At 51.3% G+C, this 19,610-nt stretch overlaps 1 protein-coding gene across 1 annotated transcript in view; it reads right to left on the bottom strand.

Moving 5' to 3' along the window:
* HS3ST2 (heparan sulfate-glucosamine 3-sulfotransferase 2) overlaps window positions 1-18,788 on the bottom strand; it is a 92,686-nt gene extending 73,898 nt beyond the window's left edge. The window contains exon 1 of the mRNA XM_019430414.2: window positions 17,940-18,788. Coding sequence (XP_019285959.1) covers window positions 17,940-18,430 — 491 coding nt within the window. The 5' untranslated portion in view covers window positions 18,431-18,788. The remainder of the gene's footprint in view (window positions 1-17,939) is intronic.
* Between the last annotated feature and the right edge of the window lie 822 nt (window positions 18,789-19,610).

Here is a 19,610-nt window from a genome sequence, read left to right as displayed (position 1 = left end):
GGCTCAAATTAAAACACTTACCAAAAAAAGATTTTTTTTTTTTTTACCTTATAAGAGTTTGTCTTCTGGTTGAGAGAGAAATAAAAATGAACAACTAAAGAAAGGTATTAATTACAGAGAAAGGAAGCGGAAGCTCAGAACCAGTAAACGCAGACTTCTGCTATTACTATGGTTTAGAAGCTGAAATACGACATCAAACGTAGTATTTGAAACACGACACATTACAGGAGATGATTTAATAACAATTACTTAGCAGCAAAGTCAGCAACAGCAGCTACCACTGTCCAACCTCTGTGGCCCCAGGGGATGACCTTCCTTTAGCTCTCGGCTGAGACTGTTGTCTTTAGCTGTCACGCCTTATCTAACTCAGCTGGGACCTACGTTTCTCGAGCATGTCCCCGACTTACCAGCAGATAGAGTTTGGGGACAAAGTTACTGCCATCCGCCCAGGACACCATGCTGAAAACTAGCTTGAGAATGGTTTTCAAGATCATGTTATGAAAATGTCTTTTAGATACACTGAGTGCCTTATGAGGACTAAATATTCAATTTTATCTACTTCTTTCACAACATCATAAAGATGCTTAAGCCCTTTGGGGATTTTTGAAAATCCTGTGGTTACATGCTCTTTCTTATTCCTAATTATGCCTCTTTGTGTTTTCTTTGTCTATTTTATCAATCTTTCAAAGAATCAGTCCTTGGGTTTGTTATTTTTTTTTTTTTTAAATCTACGTTACTGTTTTCCTAGATTCATTTTCTGTTTTTATCTTTCTGAATCATTCCTTCCTTGTCTCCTTGTTTGATTTATCATTCGGCTAACTTTTGGGGTGGAATCTTTAGTTCATCTTCTCCATTTCATACAGAAGCGAGGCAACTGCAGCACCCAACTTTGGGTACACCTGACTGGTTTCAACAAATATTATTACATGCATTATCATTACTTTCCACATACTGTACACCCGCAGTTTTGAGAGTCTTCATTTCCCTGAGCAATTGAGAGGTGTGATTTTAACTCCCAAGGTTAGGCTATTTGTGATTTTATAAGACATGGCAATACAAACATATTATTCAGTAATATGGAGGAACATAGAAGTCTCAGAGTCAGAGGAATCAAAATCAGGTGCCTCCATTGCACAAGAATCAGAACGTCGGGGGTCAGGCAGTGGGCTGCGGTTTTTGTGAGAAGCCTTATGATGTTATTTAACTGTTCAGACGATGTAGACATCATTTTGACAAATACAAAAATCACAAAAGCAAGTGGAGTAAAATACTGGGCAACCATAACTGTGGACCGTGTTGGCAAGGGGAGGTTGGGAGTCAAGACCCCCTTTATTACTCTCTGCTAAGGCTTTGGTCACATATAAGGGCAACTATTAAGAGCACATAAATAGCTTGTATAACTTCCACCTCAGCAGAAGGAAAAAAAGGGGAACAAAGAAAGCTCCATGGGACGCCTGGGGAGGCTCAGTCGGTTAAGCATCCGACTCTCGGTTTCAGCTCAGGTCATGATCTCACGGTTTAGGAGATCAAGCCCCACAATGGGCTCTGAGCTGACAGTGCGGAGCCTGCTTGGGATTCTCTTTCTCTCCCTCTCTCTCTGCTCCTCCTCCACTTGTGCTCATGCTCTCTCTTTCTCAAAATAAATAAAGGTTAAAAAAATAAAGAGAAGAAAGAAAACTTCACTGATCCAATATCAGAATTGGGAAAGAAGGAAAAAAAGGAAATAAAGTGAACAAAATAAATGACAGAAAAAGTCCAAGTATGTTGATAATCAGAACACACATAAACATGTAAATCCTCTTACTGAAAGATGATTATCAGACTACAGACAAATACAAAAGCCAGCCAAGTTCTATTCACCCAGAAACACATCTGAAGTAAGATGGCACTAAAAGTATGAAGGGAACCCAGAATAAGCATCCTGAATCCCTAACCATCTCTTTTAAAAAGAAAAAGAAAAATCTCCAAAAGTAGAAACAGTCAGCCAAAATTTTCAGAAATATGTTTTTCACCTTGCTCCTTTTTGTACTTGAACAGCACATCTTGACAACTTCCCGTACGGGCATGTATTTTTCTTTATCTGCTATGTTGAATTCCACCATGTGGCTGTATCTTTATTCGCATGTTTTCTTACTTCCTTACTTTATAGATGGCTTATCATCAGAAAAGTGCAAGGATTTGTATGCTGGGGACATTGATGACTGTAACAGAGGTTAGACATCTTCATAGGCAGTATCATCATCATTTTTTAAATAGGCTAATAGGATTTACCAAAGCTGAGTGTGGAAGAGCCCAAATAGACCAGTAGCCATGGGAAAGTGGTAAAGTCAAGAAATGTAAAGCTACGTTTCCCTCAGGGGCTGGCACCGAGTGAGGGATGCTGGAGGGGTGGGTACCTCGAACGTGCCGTGCGCATGCCCTGTGCTCCACTGTGGTTTATGCACAATCCCTCCCCACTCCGCCCTCCCCATCACTGTGTTCATTTACTTCCTGGTCACGGCCCACCTGTGACCTCCTTCTCTAGCTATTCCGGCTCCTGAGTTATTGCAGCCACTTCCATGAATTCAATTACCACCCACAGGCTGGCAATGCTCACACTTTTTCGCTCCAGCCCAGGTAGCTTCAGTATAGCCACCCAAGTAGCGTCTTAGTCACTTAAGGAAAAGAAACCCATTCAAACCAAGCCCAGCAGAAAGTGGGGTTTGGGGAAGGATGGGGGGAGCCTTGTGGCTTTCATGGCTGCTCTCTGTTGTATGCACGGTCTCTGTGTCCAATTTCAGACGCCATGGGAAAAGAAAACACGACCGGGTGACCACCTTTAGCAGTGTGGGGCTCTGGGAAGCATGGGTTCTTTATCAACTACCGGAAAGAGAGAAATGTGGGCACATCCAGTCCAGGGTGCTCTTTCCCAGCCAGATCCAGAGACGCTCTGGCTCAAGAGGGTGGCTTTGAGAGCTTTTTGTCCCTGCTGGCTTGGCTGGGGTGGAGGGTAAGGTGAGCAAGGGGAAGCTTCTAGCTCAGTCCTTAGGTTGTCTGGTAGTCAGGAGGTCAGACATGCTGTCAGTACCTTGTAAATTGTTTTGTTTGAGGGGGAATCCTCGGATTCTTCTTCCAATTGGGGTTTGTGACCCATTTTTCCCCATGCTGCATCCCCCCCCAACTGTCCCTGGGACCCCAGCCAGGTCTGCTATCCACCAGCAGGCACTCAGATTATGAGACGCACTTCCCACTGCCGCTTGCCACAGTCCTGACCTCAGACCCTCAGGGCAAAGCCTGGCTGGACGTCTGTGTTGGCCACGGTGGCCCCAGACCTCAACGGATGCTTCCCAACCTTGGCTTCAGATCCTAGCACCATTTGGGGATGATGGGGGTGGGGGGATGGTGCTGGGATGGGTAGGACTTGAAAGGCCACCCACATCCCTTCAGTCATAGTCAGGATGGAAGTGAAGGAGGCCGGTGAACTCCAAACCCGTGGGAACAGGATTGCTTTCTGGTAACCGGGATTTGGCGTACAGGATGCCCATCAGCGGTGGAGCTCTACAATCCCGGGTGTTTTTTTTTTTTTAAATAAAGTTTTGCTTTATCTTTGAAAAGTATTACACAGTTAAACAGACTTTTTACTGGTGTTCGGCTCTACGAATTTTAACACGTGTATAGATTCACGTGACTACCGCCACAATCAGGATACAGAACAGTCCCATCACACACCCCCACCCCCCAAAAAAAATCCCCTTATCTGCTTCTTTATAATCAAACCCTCCCCCTGCCCTAAACCCTGGCAACTACTGATTTGTTCTCTATCACTGCAGTTTTGTCTGTTTGAGAGTGTCATATAAATGGAATCATACAGTACCTAACCTTTCTTTCGCTGGGCATAATGCCTTTGACATTCATCCAAATCACAGTTTTTTAAAGGAACCACAGATAAAGGTTTTACATAGGTCGTTTTAACTGGAATTGTAAGGAAAGTTTGGGTTAGCCCTCGGGTAATGCGGTAGGAAGAAGGTATTGGAACTTACCAAACCTAGAGTCCAGATAAAATTATACAAAACCCATCCGGGGAGGTGGGGAGGGGGGGACAAAAAATCTAAAAATACTGCAGAGCTGAATCTTTTCCTCCAGTTCTTCACGTCTCCATTCGCTTTTCCCATGATGCCCCATCAATTTGCAATTAAAATTGGAATCACAGCTTTTTAAACCACCCAGACTTCGTAATGTCAGCCAGTCCCTCCCAAGCTGTTGATGGACCATGACAAGCAAGTATGATAAAATAATACAGCGCCATCAAAGCAAGAGGGATCTAAGTGGGTCGGCCAGCATGTCCCAATGTGTGCAATATGTACCACCAGCTGAAAGAGAAAGATGTAGGCGGCCCACGGACACGACTTGAAATGCCACCTAATCACTTCATTAGAAAATAATGATCTTTCCTTTTCCTTTCTATTCAAATCTTCTGATTACACCAGGGAGAGAGTCTTGGTTAGGTGCTAAAATGTTGTTAACACCTCTCTAAGGGGCTTCTTCCTCTCTCTCATCCTCAGAAAGCGGGAGGCTGCCTGATGCCGTGTGCCTAAGGCCGTTCGTGGCACAGGCAACCGTCTGGGCTGGAACTGAATTGTGTTGTTTGGTTTTTACCACATTTGTGTTTATGACAATTTTCTGTGCCAGGCAAGTAGGGATTCTCATGTCGGCTGGTGATAGGAAGTTTCACGTTTCAGTAAATATGTTAAAGCACAAGTTATGAGTGGACTTTAAGGTCATGTGAAGTAAATTAAAATATCTGTAGACACATCCAAAAATAAACCGTGAAGATGGTACCCAAATGCCTGAAGGTTGGGAGGAGATGTGTGGTCAGATTTCAGATAGAGCTCTGAGGACCCGAAGGCTGAGGAGACTCGTGGACAGGATTGCCCCACGGGCACGACAAGCCCGCTCTCCCACCTCCAGCTCATGCCTCCGGGCTCTCAGTACTGACCGTACACCCATCCCAATGGATGTCCCTTCTCATCAAGGCTTTGCTTGGCTTTAAAGGGAGTCGTGCCCGGTTCTGACACACCTGGTTCTCCTGAGGGGTGGCTGCCTTCTGGGCTCCATCATGATCTCTGGCCCCAGGCTCCTCTGCACCCCCATCCCTGTGTTCGTCTGTTGTTCTGAAGGTGCCAACTACTGATCAAGGCTGAACAAAAATTCTTCATCTCCACTCCTGGCCATCCCTTAGCCTCTCCCTATTGGCAAGATTCACTCTCCCGGTTGGACTTCTGTCTACACCACACCACCGAATCAGAGAGGCGGTCACCTTCTGTGCAAGCAAGGTCATCTCTAGAGCACGGACCTCTGAGCTTCCCTACCCCATCCAGTCACGAAAGCCAGAAGAAGCGCGCAGAAGGATGGAGAGCCCCAAGCTGTTGTAAATGGCACTGTGCGCTGGGGGGCAGTGACCCAGCTGCACAGAGCAGTCTGGGACAGGGATGGTGTCACAAACTCAACATCCTCCAAGGACTCGGTTGACAACGAGTGCTGGGGATTGCGGGCTCCCTCCCTGGGGGCCAGTTCTAGAAGCACATGGGTTTCTCCAACCATGGGTCATCCTGGTTCTAGATTCTTCTCCTCCCTCTTGGTCCAACTGATAAGACCCCAGCTTTCCTCACCTTGACAAAGGTCCATGTTAGGCCTCTTGTCTTCCAGGCATGCCCATCAGCTTACCTCCTCCAGGCAGAATCCAGGAAGGGGGATCACAAGACTAATAAAATCTAATGCGTACTTACAACATGGAATCACTACAACAATCCGGGAAGGACGAACACACACAACAGCCACATCTTGCATAGGAGGAAGCAAAGCTTAGGAAGGCGGCAACTTACCCCTCAGCTAATATGTGCCAGAGGCAAGACTGGAAAAGCAGTAGTGCCTGTTTCCACAACCCAGTCCATCAAAGTCAAGATAGGACAGTTACAGGTAACATCCAGCCCACAGACATGTTCAGTTTGGTCCACAGCTGTTCTATAGAAGTTGTGAATCAGTAAGTCACAATTATAAATTGAGATTCGCTTTTTTTAAAAAGTGCCATATTTCAAGCTTTGTTCTAAAAAAGGGAAAACCTAGAAGATCTGGCAATACGGAGATGGCAAAAAAAAAAAAAAAAATCTGTTGGGATTAACGAGTGGTTGTCCCCTCCAAATGGGACAAGCGCCCTCTCTAACTGGGACTTGCCCTTATTGCCCCTTCTCTTTCTTTACTGCCCCACAGCCAACTTCATTCACTCACGCGTGTGCCTACAGAGTCCCTGGAGGATGCTGAGTTTGGGACGCCACCACTATCCCAACCAGCTCCTCCGTAAGATACAAGGTCTGGGCAGCTCGGTCACTGTTCCTGTTCATAGGGCCATATTCAGACCAGCTCTGAGCTCACCATGCTTTCACACACTTCCCGGCCATCAGCCACCCAGATCGGGTAGAGGTGCTCAAGGGTTCATGTCTGGGAGACGACCTTGCTGGCACACTCGTCATTTGAACAATGTCCAAATTCGAGTGCCTGTGAAAATGGCTTTGAATTAAGTACCTCCTAGAGCCATTTGTGCCCATCCCCGCTTCTTCATCCTCGGCAGGAAAGAACAACCGAATTCAGTCAAGCCCTTCCCCTCCCGGAGAAATGACAGACAGACAGCGATATGGACAAGTTGCCCAAGGATTTCTGGTTAATGGAGAGGTCTGTGCTACAGAAAATACCAGAACAGGGGCCTACAGTAGGGATTTTGCCACCACAGAGCTTTGCAGTGACTTAACTCATTTTTCACGGAATTAATAATTCAGATCCCCCACTGCTTCAGCCAGAAGTGGCCATAAACTGCAGAGAGTTTAACCAACCACTTCTGAAAATGGGGATTGATCCTGGGAAATGCTGGCTCCGCTTTAAGCCATCTCGCTTGAGCAAAATGAAAGCCGTTAGGTGATTTCATATCTTCATTAAAACCATCAAAGCAGAAACACTTGCAAAGAGGCTGCCAGTGCAGAGCACGTCTCCCCACGCTCCGGCAGCTTTGGGGAAGTCGGAGAGATTCAGATCCCGATTACCCTGCGGGCAGGTGTTACGGTGTTCGGTTCGATGTGAAGGGCCCCCACACACGTAAGTCCCCTAGATCTAGCAATGCCATCGAGGCAGCTGCCTTGCCGTGCACGTTGATGAGGCTGGAATGAGAGTGACAAACTGGGTGACACGCATACCTTTTCTGGGTTGGAGCAAAGCTAATTCAACCTTCAAAGGATCTCAAGCGGTTACTTAAGAACGCTGCAGGCGTCAAAAGGGCCTCAAGGACCCGCAGAGAGAGGGAGAAGGACTGTGCCATCCCCCACCTCACTACAGCAGAACATGACTTTCCGGTCTTTGGACAGTTCAAGGACACCTGCAGATAGACGTGTGGTCAGTCAAGCCAGGGGCTGTACTAGGAAGCATGTTAGGGTCAAACCCCAGCATGTCACTTGTCAGGGCCTGAAAGAGAGCAAGCCCTTAGTGGGTGTCGTCAATAGGAGCAGCAGCACCACCCTGTTGACTTCCCACCCTCACACCTTGCCACCGCGAAATCCCTCAGCAAATTCTGCAAATGTACCTTCAGGATGTAGCCAGCGTCTGAAACAGATGTCTTTGAGTAGGTGACATTTGAGCTGGAACCTGCATGGTGAGAAGCAGCCAGATCTAGGATACAGCAAATGCCAACACCCTACAGCTTAGGCATCAGCTCCCCCAAATGTCTCTCTAACCCACGCTGCGTGAGGCCCCCTCCTCCGTGATCCCACAGTGCTGGGAGCACCCTCTCTCTCTGTGTCTGCAAGTCTTGCTACTGGACGTGTGTGCCCTTCAGCTCTTTAAAGGGGATCCTACTTCTCGTCTGCACTTTTCCAGGGCTCGGCAGAGCAGCTGGCATATAGTAGACGGCCAATAAAGGTGTGTGGGACTGAGATCAGAAGTGCAGTCGTGGAATGAATGGATTCAGAAACAACATTCCTTTGGCCATCCCTTTGAAAATCCTCTCTGCCCACTGAGACCCAAATAACATATTGCCTCCTCCAGGAAGCCTTCCAAAATTCTCCCAAGTGGATCTCATTTCCTTTCTGTACTGCTAGAGCTCTGCCTGGATGTCTATTATGGTACCTCTCAGCATCTGATTTTCCATGAGCATCTCAAAATCGGATCACACTGTGAACAGCCCCGTGACAAGACCTGTGTCCTATTTACCTCTAGGCCCTCAGCACCCGGTTCCATACAGATATGATGAAAAAGAATTAATAACTAATAATGACAGGTAACACTTGTTGGACACCTTCCACATGCCAGAAATCTGAGTACTTGTGCATGTTATCAGTCATTCGATCCTCAAGGCAAGCTTGTGGGGTTAAGGCACAGGGCTCGTCCCAGTGTGCCAATGGAACTGAGACACAGAGAAGCCGCTGGCTGCTGGACACAAACCTGGCAGGTGGTGCAAGTGAGGAGATTCCAACCCATTCATTCTGATTCCAGAGCCAAGCTTTTTTTCCTTTTTTTTTTTTTAATGTTTATTTAATTGTGAGAGAGCGAGTGGGGAGGGGCAGAGAGAGGGAGACACAGAATCTGAAGCGGTCTCCAGGCTCTGAGCTGTCAGCACAGGGCCCGATGCAGGGCTAGAACTCATGGACCGCGAGATCATGACCCGAGCTGAAGACGCTTAACCCACTGAGCCCCCTGGGCGCCTCCCAGAGCCAAGCTTTTAATCACTGCACTGAAGCTGCCTGCCCTGGTGCTTTCTGCCTCCTTACCCCCATTTTGAGGTCATCTCGCCCATGCCTTTTGAATCTGGGCTGTCCTCCTCCTTCCAATAAGATGCGTCTGTCCATCCCTCCCCCTCACCCCACAAGGAGCCCCACTCTCCCAAGAGCCATCGCGGCAATGCCCTGCTCACCTCTCCCCAGCCTCAGGGTGGGTGCGGGTCTCCTTCGCCCAGCCATGAGCACCGAGACCAGGACGTGCCCTGAGTTTGCAGGAAGGTGCCTCTTCATCAGCACTGATGGCTATCGACCCAACTGAAGGCAAGCTCAGGGTGCCCCGCTGTCACAGACACCCTCTAAATGGCTGCTGCTGGGTATTGTTACACCCAGGGACAATAAGTCCCAGGGACAATTTTCCCCTGTGGAGCTCCCTCTATGGAGCTGAGAAAGCAAAAGTGACACCTTGCCCTAGGTTGAAGCCTCACGTCATGCATCACAGAGTAGATTTGCATCCTGAAATTTTAAAAAGACACCCTGTCTTGCATGAGCATCAACATTTAAAAAAAAAAAAAAGGCTTGAGACCCATTCCCATAAACTGCCATAGATTGCTGAGTCTCTAGTGGAAACAACTTAACATCTTATTTTTGCAACACTGACGCCTGCAGATATGGATGCAATGACCTATGTGGATCTGATCATTTTTCCACCCGTGGGAATAATGAAGAAACCAATGGCAACTTTGGGGGGGGGGTCCTTTAAATACCTGCTACACCTTTTATTCTGGGAACGCTGTTCTCCTGAAGTCTAGACTCCCTTGTAAATATTGCTTGTTGAAATAGTTCTCTGAAGCCTCTTTCTTGTTTGTCCTGAGTCTTCCATTGGCTTGTCTCTTCCAATCATTAACACATCAAAGCAATCTGAAAGCTAGAAACCTCTCAGGATTTACTTAAGGTGGATTTTCTGCAAATTCTAGCAGGGTTTCCCCAGATGTCGGATGTGTGGCCCATCTCCATAATCTGGGGGTACTCCACCGACCTACCCAAGATCACTGGGTAGTTATTAATTATTTATTAAATATCACTGAATATTTCTCACAGTGAGAAAATCTGTGTCTTTTCCATTTCGTTTCCATTTCTTCTATCCTCTCTCCTACATCGAGGAGAAAGAAAAGTCTCATGCTGCAATTAATATTTCTCTAGCTGTTCTTTTTTTTTTTTTTTTTTAATGTTTTTATTTATTTTTGAGACAGAGACAGAGCATGAGCAGGGGAGGGGCAGAGAGATGGGGAGACACAGAATCTGAAGCGGGCTCCAGGCTCTGAGCTGTCAACACAGAGCCCGACGCAGGGCTCAAACTCACGGAGTGTGAGATCATGACCTGAGCCGAAGTCAGACACTTAACCGGCTGAGCCACCCAGGCGCCCCTCTCTAGCTGTTCTTAGTGGTATCTCCAGTACTCTTTTAAACTTAATTTTTTTTAATGTCTTATTTATTCTTGAGAGAGAGAGACAGAGCAGCAGCAGGTGAGCGGCAGAGCGAGAGAGGGACACAGAATCTGAAGCAGGCTCCAGGCTCTGAGCTGTCAGCACAGAGCCCCATGCGGGGCTTGAACTCATAGACTGCGAGATCATGACCTGAGCCGAAGTCAGACACTTAACCGACTGAGCCACCCAGGCGCCCCTCCAGTACCCACTTTTAAACAAAGACTGATTAGGCTGCAGGATTGGAACGGTCCAGCCACCTTAGGAAGCAAAACTTCAATTGCACTCTTTTGTTTGCAGTCTATGTATTTTTACGATTCCTTTCTAATGATGGCAAAGTGGGGCTGGTTTTCCACATAGGGCAGTTTTCAAATGAAGTCGTTTTAAGAAAATATGTGTGTTCCCACTCTATTTGCATATTGTGCATTAGGAGGACAAATGAGCAGCACACATCTAGGACACACAACAGTGGATGCCTGTGGTAACCCTGGGAAGGGTTACCACATGGCACACAAACAGGGGTGAGAAAGAGGGGAATACTTCTCATGGGACAGCCTTGATCACTTTTCAAGTTTGCATTATGTGAACATATTCTCTATTCCAAAATATATGCACTGGAGAAAAAAAAATAAGCCCGGCTCTTTACGAAAAAATTCTAATCTTTTAAGTGTGGAAACTTAAACAAAATATTAAGAAAATAAGAGCAGAGGCCGTGCCACAATTTGGCAAATGTCACGAAGGGGGTTCGAGAATGCCTGGAGCCTGGAAATCGCCACCCTCAGAGAATGAGGGAGCGATGCTACCCCTCAGAAGTGGCAAGGAGGGGTCCCCGGCCTCCACCCCGAGCGGACACTCATGGGAGCTGGTGGCCATGGGCGCAGAGCCTCTGATTCCAAAGCTCGGGAGGACACTCCCCCAGGGGACTTGCACCCAGGAGACCACGTGATGCTCAAGCCCCAGATAACCCAACCAGTACCGTTGGCCCACGCGCCTTGAAGAACCTGCTCGGGAATGACCCCTCGCCCCTCTCCCTCTGCTGTTATCCTGCTGAGAAAGCCCCCCCCCCCATGAATGCAGGACTGAGCCAACAGGCCAGCTGCGTAGCCTGACAGGCAGCAATTACCTCTGAAATGCTAAGTTATTTCCACTCACTGGTGGCTTTTACCCACCTCGTCAAGCTGCCCATGGACTACAAAGCGCTGCAGCCCATTAGGAGAACAAAGTGGCAGCAAGAGCTGGCCTACAGCAGCCTGGCACTGAGCCTGGCAAATGGTAGGCGTTTGACAAATAAATGGATTAACCCGCCCGGGGTTAGCTCTGGAGGAGACGTTGAGTCCCGTAGGTTTAGACCAGCTGTGACCTTTCAGCCCTTCCGGCCTGACTCACAGGCTGTGGGCTTGTCTACCCGCTCCCCCTGCTGCCCAGCCCTCTGCGCATAGACGGCCTCCCCTCCAAGTCCTCCTCCGGGGGACCCTGATCAATGGGGAGCTGTGTGCTTCCACTCCCACCCCGCCCCCTCCGTCACTCAGTCATTCAGGGCTGATTCATGGAGGTCTGACCAAAGAGAAAGAAGTTGTCCTATAACCCTGCACGCCAGATGCACGGAACATTAGCAGGCATGCAGGTAATTGCACCTGTGGGACACTGCCTTTGCCCTGAGCCTGTTAGGGACTCACAGGACGTGCCTCCAAATATCTGGGTGGTCCAGCAGCCCACGAAGAACGTGCCCACCACATCATCTTATTGACTCCCTGTGGGAATCAGTCCGCACTTTCTCTCACTTTGGGATGGGTGCTTTCAGGGAGATGGCATGGGTAACATAGATCCAAGATGGATGCGGCTCCTTGGCCAATCAGAAGAGGCCCCTGACGGCTTAGAAACAGCAATCTGGGGCTCCCTCCAGGATCCGGCATTTGCCACCTAGTCTCAGGCTCTTCAGAAGGTCTAGTGGGTCCCCACGGCAGAAGGCACCTCTGGGGGAAAGAGTTTCCATCGAACATGGAAACATGTTACCTCATTGAATCTAAGACCCCATCAATCGTCAAATATCCTCATTCAGAGATGTTAAAATGTGGGGGGAAAGTGTGCTCTTACAACCTTTGATAAATGGTATTTTCACATTTTCACATCCCAGACAGCCTTAACAGGGGCGCCTGAGTGGCTCAGTCAGGCCATCCAATAGGGGCTCAGTCAGCCTTAACAGGGGCGCCTGAGTCAGTGCTCAGTCAGTTGAGCATCCAATTCTTGATTTTGGCTCAGATCATGATCTCACATCGTGGGATCGAGCCCTGCATCGGGCTCTATGCAGACAGCGCGGAGCCTACTTGGGATCCTCTCTCTTTACCCCTTCCCCACTTGTGCTCTATCTCTCGTGCTCTCAAAATAAATAAGTAAAAACTAAACAAAACCCCAAAGCAGGCTTAACAATGTGTGACAGCTGGAAAGCACCAGGGCTGTTAGAGTCTCTTCCCCCCTAAATAGCCACATACCAGAGACCGTGGGGACAGCCCGCTCCAGGGCGAGCTCTCCCACCGTCCCTGTAAGCTCCAGGGGCAAGCGAAGCCAGCTCTTCAAAACCTGTCTTTGAGCAATGACGGTTCTGCCTGCCCATCCCGAATGTTCCTTGGTGCCTGACAACTGTAGGCGCGCTAGAACTAACTATTACATCTCCAGTGTGCTGCAAGGCTGACAGCCAGCACACCATGGACGCTGGATTTATGGACTCAAGGGTTTCATTTAACCAGCGCATATGACATCCTCCTGGACCGAGGCAGGAAAACTCCTTTGAAGACATGTGTCTGCACAGACACTGCAATTGTGCGTGCAAGGGCACGTCTGTGGAGTGTGCAAGTGCATACATCTGCGCACACCTGACAAGTGTGGAACGGTCCGTGTCAGGTATTGCTTAGGGTTCCTTTTTATATGTTTATTTATTGATTTTCACAGAGACAGCACTAGCTGGGGAGGGACAGAGAGAGAAGGAGAGAGAGAGAATCCCAAGCAGTCTGCACACCTGCCAGCGCACAGCCCGATGCGGGACTCGAACTCACAAAACCGTGAGACCATGACCTGAAGGTGCTGCTCAGTTTGTTGCAGGCGGCAGAGTCTTCTGCACTAACCACTCCCCTCGCCTTCTGTTTGCTCTGCTGTTAGAATTTGATTTCTTGATTGAAATGACCTGGAACCAGTGACAGACCTTATTCTCTGCTTTTGATTCTCTTTCTTCCCCGGACCCTCACCTCTGGGGCAAATGTCTACTCTGACTTACACCATCCCAACAACACCATGGATGCTGAACAAACAAATAACCCGAGTTGTGAAGTCTAAAGTTTACCCAACAGGCTTATCTATCATAATGTTGTCACCTGAGCACAGAGTCAATTATCATGTGTTAACCTGCTCTTGTTGGCATTTCAGTGCATTTAGAGAAGATCCGCTTCCTCCTCACCCCCCACCCTCAGCCCCCTGCCGTCCCTGAAAACTAGCGAAATCAAGAACACTTAGGACAAAACTCAGCTTCCTCTAAGACCCTAAAAACTACCAGACAACACACAGTTTTTATCGCTTTACGAAAGATGAACACCTGGACTGTTCTGCCTTACACCCAACCCTTGCTAAATCATAGCATCCCAAATACAATCTTCGATTTTCACATGGTCCATCTTGAGTTTCACAAGACTGGAAAGCAGGTCAGACTTTAAATGGGTCAGAAATCAGTCCCATTAAAAAAAAATTTTTTTTTAACGTTTATTTATTTTTTGAGATAGAGAGAGACAGAGCATGAACGGGGGAGGGGCAGAGAGAGAGGGAGACACAGAATCGGAAGCAGGCTCCAGGCTCTGAGCCGTCAGCCCAGAGCCCGACGCGGGGCTCGAACTCACGGACCGCGAGATTGTGACCTGAGCTGAAGTCGGACGCTTAACCGACTGCGCCACCCAGGCGCCCCATCAGTTCCATTTTAAAGGTGAGCAAATGGACACCCAGACATGTGAAGTGACTTTTTACCGATGCGGAAGGAAGGAAGGAAGGAAGGAAGGAAGGAAGGAAAGGAGAGAGAGAAGGAAGACTGTAAAGTAAGAAAGCAAACTGAAGCAGAGCTGACACTAGAATTAAGACCGGGACCCTACCTAGTCTATCCTGGGACTGCTTTTCTAGCAACTAATTAACTCCTCAGCCCAATCTGGTAATAGCAGCAGGGGCAGAAACCAAGTTTTCACACTAGTGTGACGGTGATCCCAGAAGCACTGGTAGTGAGGAGCTGCAGCCACCGCAGCAACAGCAGAAACATGGCTGCCGTACCTTTATGTGCCATAGACTCTTCCGGGACACCTTCCCACACAACAGCCTTCTGTGACGACTGCTACGGGCCCCATCCCACGAGGAAGGCGAGACACAGGATGATCACGGTCTTTCAACCAACCGCACGGCATCTGGAGACCATCTCTGGTTCCCTCATCAGCCTGCTGTCATTTCTGCCTACCTGTCCCCTGTCCAAGCATGCAGCCGGCCTCGCCCCATAGGCCCAGCTGTCACCTCGGGGAGGAAATTGGGAGAGGGGAGCCAGGCCAGACATGCAGGTGATGGAACTCAGAAACCTCTAAGGGGAGGGATCCCACCGCAGAGGGCTGGGCTCTCCCAGGCTGGTTCCCAAGAGGGGCTCAGGCTGGAGGCAAGGAGGACACAGACTCTGCCTCCTGGTCTCCCTGGCTGTATCACTCCGCCTTCAGGCACTGTTTGACCCCTCCTGGCTTATCTCCACAGGAAGAAGGCTCTCTCCTTTGCATTGAGAGTGAAGTTGGATTTTTCCCCTGTCTCTCTACATGGAGGCCTCGGGACCCAGAAGTTGTCCCGAGGAGCTTAACTGTGGGCAGATTATAATGTGATCCATGGCCTGTAACTCTGCCACTCTGAACTCCGCCTTTGGAAAATATGGTCTGCCACTCTGGGTGCAAGGGCTCTCTGGCCATGTCTACCCAGGGGTCACCGGCTCCATAGCGGCAAGCTATGCAGAGCAGTGGTTAAAGCACTTAGCTGGCAATGCGCAGGCACACACACAGCCACACACACACGAGCATGTGTGGCTCCATGGGCTACTACATGCCAGTGACTTCTGGCTCATCAGCCTGCTTTGTGACCCCATTTCAGACTTTTGGGGGGCTGCAGTTTTCACATGTGTGAAATGACAAGGGCAACAGGCAGAAAGAGGAGCATCATATCACCTGCTGTCCTAACTCCCAGAATGCAGGAATAAAGTGAGAACGTGGATTTTAAAAGGATCCCGGGAATCCTGGACATTTCTGCAATTGATGCATAACTCTTGAGCGATGATAAAGGATAAAGCACTTTCAGAGAAACGTTCTGGAAAGTATGCAAACAGCATCCAAATGGGACGGCATCACCTTACGTAGAAATGGCAATCCACAACCAAACCCTGGACTCCCAGGGTGTGGGTCTGCAAAGGACAGATGCACAAACCACATAGCCCTTTCCTGAGCTGTAGGCTCCCAGCCCTCCCCTGGGGGTGTAGTGGGAATGGGGCAGACCTCCAGGCTAACCTTTCCCAGAAATACAAAGGGTGAAAGGGAGGGTAACTCAGACCCTGGGAAGCCGGGTGGAGGGGAGAGAGAAGTAGAGCTGTCAGTGTGCTTGATGTTAAATAAAACCTACCAAGGCTCAGTTGAGAATTTTAGCAGAATCCAAATGTGCTATAAAAAAAAAAAAAAAAAAAAGGCACGGCTCCCATCTCTAAGGTTCACAGCTAAGCTGGCTTAGAATCACACATGCCAAGGTTAAAAATAAAAGGCAGCCATCCCTGAATGACACGGGCTCTGGGAAGGAAGCCGGAGGTAAGTTGCTTGCCCGTGGGCCAGGGAGAGGGGAGTGTAAACATTGGGTGCAGGGTTATCATTGTTTACTGGAGGACACAATATCTAAAAGCCAGATGCTCAGAATTTTGCTACTTTGCACTTAAAAGGCACTTCGTACTGGCCAAGGGTTTCGTAACGATCTTCAGATTTTCCATCGAGGAAACCCTGCTGGGCATGAGTGTGTGGCCATGGCTGACCCACACAGGGCTCTGCTGCTCCATGAATTTGCCTCCCTCGCCCTGAGGTCTGGCTCTGACGCTGTCCTTGTACACCTCAAACACCCAAATGGGATGCCTGTGGGTCACAGTTTGGAAAGCACCAGACCTCCCATACTGTGTTGCCCTATTCCATTAAGCCAACATAATGGTGCCAGGGGTCACCAACAGGCCAGGTATCCCCTGCTGGGCTCCACTGGAGTCACAGTGTGTGTCTGCCTCCTAAGGGGGGTGTGTGTCCCATCCCCTGCCCCCACAACCACGACCACTGCAGGCCAGGGCTATCGGCCCTGTTGCCCCCTTGCAAATCCAGAGCCCCTCAGTATGAGCCTAGTTGGCTCCCCTAACAAAGTTTTCATTTGTCCAGGATGCTTATGGCTGCTACTTCCTAAAGGGTTTACTTTTAGAAACATTTGTTAAAAATTAGCTCTAGTTCCTGTAACAGCGCCCATGTTATTCCTCCCCAATTCCAATACTATGCAGACATTTCTAGAAGGTCTTCAAGGGTCAGATGAATGATGGGAATTCTGTGATCCATGTGTTGCGGGGAACCCATACCTGACACCACTCCCAGGGATGCCCTGACTCGGCCCACGTTTGGGCCAGTCCTACACCTCGGCACCATTCAGGGATTGGGAGGCAGACGGGCACCGAACAGTAGAGGCTGTCACCTTCCAGAAGCTTCAGGCTATCCCCAGACATCACCAACCTAGATGACTCTCAGCCCTGCCAGTGTAGTGGAGCAGACAGTCTATGACTGGCTGTCCCTAGGACCCTGGCCAGCCCTTATCTGAGGTGCCCACCAGTATCCCAAATTCCACATCCTGGCTGTGGGTTTAGAAGCACCACCCAGCGCAGGTGTCTTTTTTACACTTTGAAGGTACTTTAGAAAGGCCTTAGGAAGCACACCAGGACGAGGCTGTTTTCCTGACCACTGGGATGGATGAAAAAATCGAGGCTCAAAGCATTTCAGGAATTTGCTCAAGCTAAGTGACAGAGCATGACTCAAATCCAGAGTTCCTTTCCACTACCCTAAGGCCACTCATTCAGAGTCAGAGCGACCGGGGTGTGGTGGGCGCAGGGTGGGGGCGTCTCAGTCCGGGTAAAAAATGACCCTCCAGAAGGGACCCCCCCCCCACCTCATCCCCACTCATCAGGGGATGCCCTCTCCGTGTGCCTGAACTACCGGGGACCTCATCCAAGCGCAGAGCCCTGCCGCAAGGGGGCCCTATTCTGACTTTCCCTTCTCAGGGTCCTTCAGACGCCGGGAAAGATGAACGAAGGTCAGGAGAGGGCCTTGTTCTGAAGCGGCACGTGTCCCGGCCCGCCCCTTCCCCGGGCATCCCGCTCCACCCCAAAGGCTGGACACGGAGCTAGCTCACCAGCTCGCCCTGAGGTTTGGCTAGACATCCCCCTTCCCTTCCGGCGACTCCAGAAACAACCACCCTTTGCAGTTCGACAAAGCGCGTGCCCGTCTACACCATCCCCGGGAAGTTCTTGGTGAATCCTGCTAGAGTCCCCCCACGTGTCAGCTTGAACCACACAACGAGCCGGATTAGAGGGAGAGGAGACGCTGGAGATGGCCCTAAGGATGGACCCGACTGGGGCCCCGGCGCGCGGAGCGGGGCGCCCCCTCCTTACCTGTACCAGTCCAGCCCGCGGCCGTAGTTCCTGTCGAAGAAGTGGGGCTCGGTGCCCAAGGCCCGCACGTCCGGGTGCACGCGGATGAACTCCAGCACGGCCCGCGTGCCCCCCTTCTTCACGCCCACGATGAGGGCTTGGGGCAGCCGCTTGGTGCCTAGCCTGGCCGAGCCCGAGTGGTTGGCAGCCGGGAGACGAGGGGCGGGAGCGGCAGCGGCAGCGGCGGGCGAGCTGGGAGCGCCGGGCGCGCTGGGCGTGGGCCCCGGGGGATCGCAGGGGCGGGACTTCGGGAGAAGTTTCTGGCCGCCCGCGCCGGGGCCACGCAGGCAGCGAGGCGCGCCAAGGAGGCGGCTCTGGCCCAGGTCGTCGCAGCAGCACAGGAGACTGTAGCACAGGTAAGTGCAGGAGAGCGAAAGCGTGAAGGCGAAGAGCAGCCTGCGCGCCCTCCGCGGCTGAGCTGGCCCCGCGCGGCCCAGGACCCTATAGGCCATGGCTCCATGGGCCCGCGCCGGGGGTCATGGTTTCCGGGGGGCGCCGGCGGCGGAGCTGTCGTGGCCCTGCGGCCGCCTAGAGGGCTGGCGCCGCGCTGCCCGGGCCCCGCGGGTCGGGCGTGGGGGGCGCCGTCTTCTCCGGGCACTGCCGGCCGGGGCGCGCACCATGCCCGGGGATCCCGGGGACGGCGGCTCCTCGGGGGACAGGCGGCTGCGCGTCCCACATCTCCCCGTCCCGGACCACGGGGCTCCGGGCGGCGCTCCTCGGCTCTCACGTGCGCCGGCTTCGGAGCGCGCCCAGTGCCCGAAGCCCCATTCCTGGTCCCCGGAGCGCGGCGCCCCACGCTCGGCGGCGGCGCGGCCGCGCGGGCTGGCGGGCGGACCGGACGGTGGCGCTGGCGCGGGCCCCGCTCCGGCTCCTCGAGAAATGCCGAGCCGCGCGCGCTGCCGGCTCTATTTAAGGAGTCGCCTGACGTCAGCCGCGCGGGTCCCCCGAGCTCGCGCCCCGCCCTGGGACCTGGCCCGCCCCCTGCGCCCCACTCTCCTGCCCCTCCCAGGTACGCGCCACCCGGGCCCTCCCGGTTCAGGCCGCTCCCTGTGCAGCCCTGGCCGGCTTGGGGAGGCGAGGCATTTACTCCTCCAGGAGGCCGAACGCCCCCAGCACCCCCAGGGGTGGGAACCCCGGCCCAGGTTGCGCCAACATTCAGCCTCAGACCCCGGCGCAGATCCAAGCACTCTACACGGATGCACGGTCCCACCACACTGACACACACACGCACGCACGCACATACACAGGTACACACGTACCCTGACCAGGACACACCCCTCACCCCACAAGGGCGTGGAAACACCAACACGGACCCTCCCCTGTGCCCCTCACCCCCGTCTCACCAGACACACACAGCCTGGAATCAGACATCGTGCCGTGTGCGCACACACGCGCGGGACTGGGACACACGCTCTAGACGGGGATGGGTGGAGAAGCAGGGCGTGAGTGAGATTCCGTGACTATTCGCGGAGCTCCTTGGCCCCCCGCGCGCTGACTCATATCCAGGCGGCTCGCTCTGTCTCACACCCATGAAGCATGCGCCCCCACCCCACTGTCACTCCACAGCTCCCGGGACGCGGCGGGCGAGGGAACCCCAAAGGAGCGGACTCCGCGCTGGGCCGGTTCCTCTCT

Source organism: Panthera pardus, unplaced genomic scaffold (assembly GCF_024362965.1).
Source record: "Panthera pardus isolate Hobbes unplaced genomic scaffold, ASM2436296v1 HiC_scaffold_5, whole genome shotgun sequence".
NCBI classification, from domain to species: Eukaryota; Metazoa; Chordata; class Mammalia; order Carnivora; family Felidae; genus Panthera; species Panthera pardus.
The sequence above is the reverse complement of the archived record's forward strand: the minus strand, read 5'-3'. Positions and strand labels throughout refer to the sequence as shown.